The sequence below is a fragment of the Alligator sinensis genome, unplaced genomic scaffold (genome assembly GCF_000455745.1).
Source record: "Alligator sinensis unplaced genomic scaffold, ASM45574v1 scaffold1182_1, whole genome shotgun sequence".
In the NCBI taxonomy this organism is placed as follows: domain Eukaryota; kingdom Metazoa; phylum Chordata; order Crocodylia; family Alligatoridae; genus Alligator; species Alligator sinensis.
In genome coordinates, this window is record NW_005842796.1 from 248,200 (window position 1) to 252,971 (window position 4,772).

Sequence of the window (4,772 nt, forward strand, 5' to 3'; positions counted from 1 at the left end):
GCTGCCACCAAGCTGCATCCTGCTCCAGCCACCCAGCCCTGCTGGGGCATGTGTCCACCAGGTCCTGTGGGCACAGGCATCCCACAGGGGACACGCTGCAACAGAGCACAGGGCTGGGTGCAAGTTCAACCATGGGTCAGCAGGAGGGGTGAGCACCAGCCTACTGCTCCATGGAGGCACCACAGCCTGAGTCTGGCCCAGGCATTCAAAGCAGTGAGCCAGTTTTGGAGGCACTGCAACCACCAGGCACTCTCCAGGGCTCCTGGTGGGAGCAGCAGGACAGAGGCGCCGTGCCCAGCCTCACTGCATCCCGGTGTCCCCACTTGCCCTGACTCAGGGCACTGCATTCTGGGATGCTGGAGGACTTCAATTTGGGCAGAATAGCTGTCTGGAGAGGCCACACCTTAATGGAACAGGAGCAAAGTTAGGCAGACTAGAGATGATCCTACCCTGAAGTGGCGTGACTTTAAGCTGAATAATGAGTGCTCTAAGCCACTTAAAGGGTGTTAACATGAAGTCAATCCAGGGGTTAAAAACTCCAGAAGCCGCCTAAAATGACTGTGCCACAAGGCCCTTAATTTGACACATTCTTAGTGCCACGTGATCTGCCGTGAGCATCTGAACTCTTCAGTGGAGCATCTATGAGTGATGGCACAAAGTTAGGCACCTACAATAAGTAACCATAGATTTGTAAATGTGTACACTCTGCAAAGAACAAGTGCTATCTAAGCTCTTTCCGTGTCTGCCCTCTGGAAAAACTTTTGAAGGAGGCAACATGCTATGTATCAGATGAAGAACCAGCTAATAATACTTTTCCCTCTCTGTGATCTGATGTTGGTTGCTATCTGTCCTCATGTAAAACTAACTTCCCTGCATGTAAATTAGTGGTTTAGGAGAATAGACTGTATATTGCAAATGGCTTTGTTGAATCATGATAATATTGCAGTAGAAACAGAACTACAGCTGTATTAGCTTTAAGTGCAAACTCTCCTTAAAATGGGGGAAAAAGCCCTGTCATGCAATAAACACATTTTCTTTCTAAAGGAATTTGGAATTAAAGCCTTATGGAGCACCTGCGTGGCAAACATCTGGGGAGTGTTGTTCATATTTTTTTTTCCTATTTTCCTTTGGAAAGGTTTCTCTTACCCATATTTCTCTTCTTTTTTTTCTGTTTCAGTGTGACAGCGACAGTGATCAGGAAGAGAAGGTAAGATGGGGAACATTTGTCTCCTGTACAGTTCTGTGCTGGCAGGGCACAGAAAGATCTTCCTGGACCTGTACTCCTACTTTTCTATTACTTATATAAAGTTTATGTTAAGAACTGATCCAATGCATGCTGTAGTCAAGGGAAAGTCTTGTATTGCCTTTAATGGGTTTGGAATCAGAAATGGAAGGAAAAATCTTTTTCAAGACCAATTATAGGCAACTATTCCTCTGATTTTGCAATATACCTGATGTATCTACACAAGACGCTAACAGCAGGGTAGCCTGATAATACTGCGCAGTATAACGTCACAGCACATACCGTCCTGATACGTACTGCACAGTATTATTAGTCTACTGCAAAGTAGCATCACTAAAAAGGCATTCACCAGCTCTATTGCACAGTAACTCCAGGTACTGCACATTTATTTAGTGCTTGATTATAGAAGTACTAAATTATATGTGCAGTAACCGCCGCACTTTAATGAGCATATAGATACACCCTCTAATAAAAGGATTGTGTGTGCAATCTGTGAAAGCCATTTTGACTTCCACCCTTTTATATACCCATGTTTACCCTTGGGAAGTGCCTTTTTGACAGTACAGGGGCATACATTTATAAAGACTCATCTTTTTACTTTTAAACAGGCATTTATCCACACAGTTGCTGATTTCAAAGGTTCACATATATGGGTCTGCAGGTCAAGGTCAAGTTTGGGGTTAGTTTTGTTTTAATCAACATTTGGAAACTGTGCTTGAAGTCTGATCAATACTTTCTGTTACTAAATCTACCCTACGAGTCTAGGTTTTTCTCTGCAGGAGAGAGTGGGGAGGGTGTTGTGCTGAAGGAATGGTAGGGAAGAAGTGATCTATAAAGCTATTTATTGTTAATGCTACTAATAGCTAGGGTACCTATATCCATGTATTTTAATATGTCCGCTTATATTTTTCTATGCCATGAACAGTCGAATGTGTAATGTTCTTGCCTGTCAAAAACAAAATAGGCATTGTGGGAAAAAATTGTTTAAAAATGTTATCTCTGGGTTGAGTTCTACAATTTGTAGGTGGATGTTGGATGGCACCCAAACTCCACAGATGTTTTCTTTGACAGTTTTCACTGCTTTCTCCTGTTCCTTTCCTTGCCTTGATACATTTTGGGGAAGAATGTGGGGAAATTGGTTTCATGGGATCGCTTCACAATACTTGGAGGTTGGTGATTAGCTCCAAGTAAACCAAGAAAGAAGAAGGCGCGCCTCGATGTATTGTGGACTCCCCAGGGAAATGATGGACTGCAGAGCTCACATTTGATAAAATCCATCAGTGATATATTTGTGTAGGAAGAAGAAATCAAGGAAATTCCTACCCTAAGCTTTTCAATGGGCAAATCTGGCCTTTAGTTTTCAGTAACTTTCCAAATCAAGAATATGTTTGGAGGGTTTGTTTTTTTTCCCCCCATGGTTTTCATAATAATTTGCTAACTATATTAAGCTGCCCTGTTTACTTTGAACTGCAGCATGAGTCCATTAGTGATTTCCCTTCTGTAGGGGAACTAATCACTGGAGTTAATCAGAGTGTGACAACAGAGAAGTGTGGTTTTGTTGGGTTCTTGTACAGAATATTAACTCACACTTTTAGATATGAATTTCTGTTGCATTGCTGTTCAAATCTACCCTGTTTAGTGATTATTTGTTTTCAGGATGTTCCATATACAGACGATAAACACGACTCAGCTGAGCACTACGAGTCTAATTTCCTGCCGCTCCTCTATTCACAGAGCTTACCTAGGCCAGATTTCATAATGCTTTTCTTTAAGAGCACCTAATGCATAAAGACAAACCGGGCAGTTTTTCGGTACATTGTATTGCTAGTTAAGAGACATTTAATTGATGCTGCATTGGACAGAGACCTGCAATGGCACCTTGTGCTTCATCTCAGTAGTTCTGCAGAGAGAATTTGAAATCCAAACTGAGATATGAACTGGACAATTGGTGTCTTGTCTTTCTTTATAATGGGGTGAGATATAAGCTCACATCCAAGCATCCCTGACAATTCAAGGCAGCTAGATCCCTGTATCAAACCTAGCTCTGAATTTTACAGCAGAGGCCCAATTCTGACAGAAAGCTGCTAAACCTGGAGTATTTATTCAGCCCATACTAGCAGCCTAGGCAGAGATCTAAGGGCCTTGTTCTGCTGTTAATTTGAATTCAGCATATGTAGCCTGTTATAAAATGCGAGACATCATCATTTGAGCAGGTCAAGCATATTCAGATGAAGACAAATGGTGCTTATTTGATTTTCTTAAAATCAGGAAATGAAAAAAGTGCTCTCTGGAGAAATCATGTTCTGCCTGACTTAGATGATAGACCAAGGCATGTACCCCAGATAAGAACAGGCGATCGTCTTGCGGTTTTTATCTCTGAAGGACGGTCGGGACTGTCAGCTCGCTGACATGTGCATTATCCATGTCATTTTAAACAAAGTGACCTGTAGAAAAGTGCACTCTGCCGTGACATGATAATGGGCTGTTGGATGACAGGTAAAGTACACACTATAAAGGAGGCCGTGCATTATTCCTTTGTTTAACTGACAAGTGGAAACTTCTTTTCTCCAGACAGGCGGGATCTTTTAGATCTTTATCAATAGAACCAATGAAGATTTTGAAACTCTGTTTAAAAAAAATAAATAAATGAAATTTTAGGACCAAAAGTCCTCTGAGCAAAACATGCCGAGACAGCAGAGGGTACATTGTTTGTAAGGACCTGACCTTGCAAGATGCTGACCATCCCCTGAGAGATGCCGAGCAGCCTCAGTTCTCCTTGATGACATTGGAATTGAGGACATTCAGCACCTTGAAATAGTAGAGACTAAAAGAGCCTTGATCAAAATCTCTCATTTGACTTTGGGCCCTGTGTTTGCCTCAATTATATAATGTAAATATAAATATGAAATAAGTTCTGCTTGCCCCTTGATGAATATATTTTATAAGTCTATAATTATTCTCCAACACTCTGTCACTAAGTGTCCAACACTTTGGTGACATATGTCAAGGCAGAAATTTCTTCTCTATGGGAGCCGCAGTCTTCTGTTACGTATCTCTGCAGAATATTTCTCCAGATGCCCGCTAGTTAGAAATATTGAAAGAAGGTAACTTTGTTTTACGTTGGGGTTCTCAAGGGCAGACTCATGTTGGTTTCTAATGCTTACGAGAAATCAGTATCATTTGGCTAGTCGAAGTGATGTGTTGAAGGATGGATAGGTGTGGGTATCTGCATTTGTGTGTGATAGGGGAAATAAAGCAAGCATTCTGATATAGAGAGACCCTGTAAGCCAGGAACATATGCCAGTCGGTTAGAGTCAAAAACAGTGAGTCAGCATAGTGCTAGATGTGCGGCGGAGCATAAGAAGTTAAAGGTTGGTGGATTCAAATATGGTCATACGTGTCCTGGTGAAAAAAGGGAACCTAGTCAGTAGAGGAAGAATGATGCTGACATCCATATGGAGACTAAGGTCTGGTTATAAAGAAAAAAAGAAGAGAAGTTCTTTACTTTATGTGGTCAGTATCCTCTTTC

The 4,772-nt window shown here is 41.6% G+C and overlaps 1 protein-coding gene across 1 annotated transcript in view; it reads left to right on the plus strand.

The window, feature by feature from the left end:
• The window catches only part of AUTS2 (AUTS2, activator of transcription and developmental regulator), a gene marked incomplete at its 5' end in the record, with an annotated part of 542,556 nt that overhangs the window by 243,349 nt on the left and 294,435 nt on the right, over positions 1–4,772 (plus strand). The window contains one exon of the mRNA XM_014525401.1: positions 1,178–1,207. Coding sequence (XP_014380887.1) covers positions 1,178–1,207 — 30 coding nt within the window. The remainder of the gene's footprint in view (positions 1–1,177; positions 1,208–4,772) is intronic.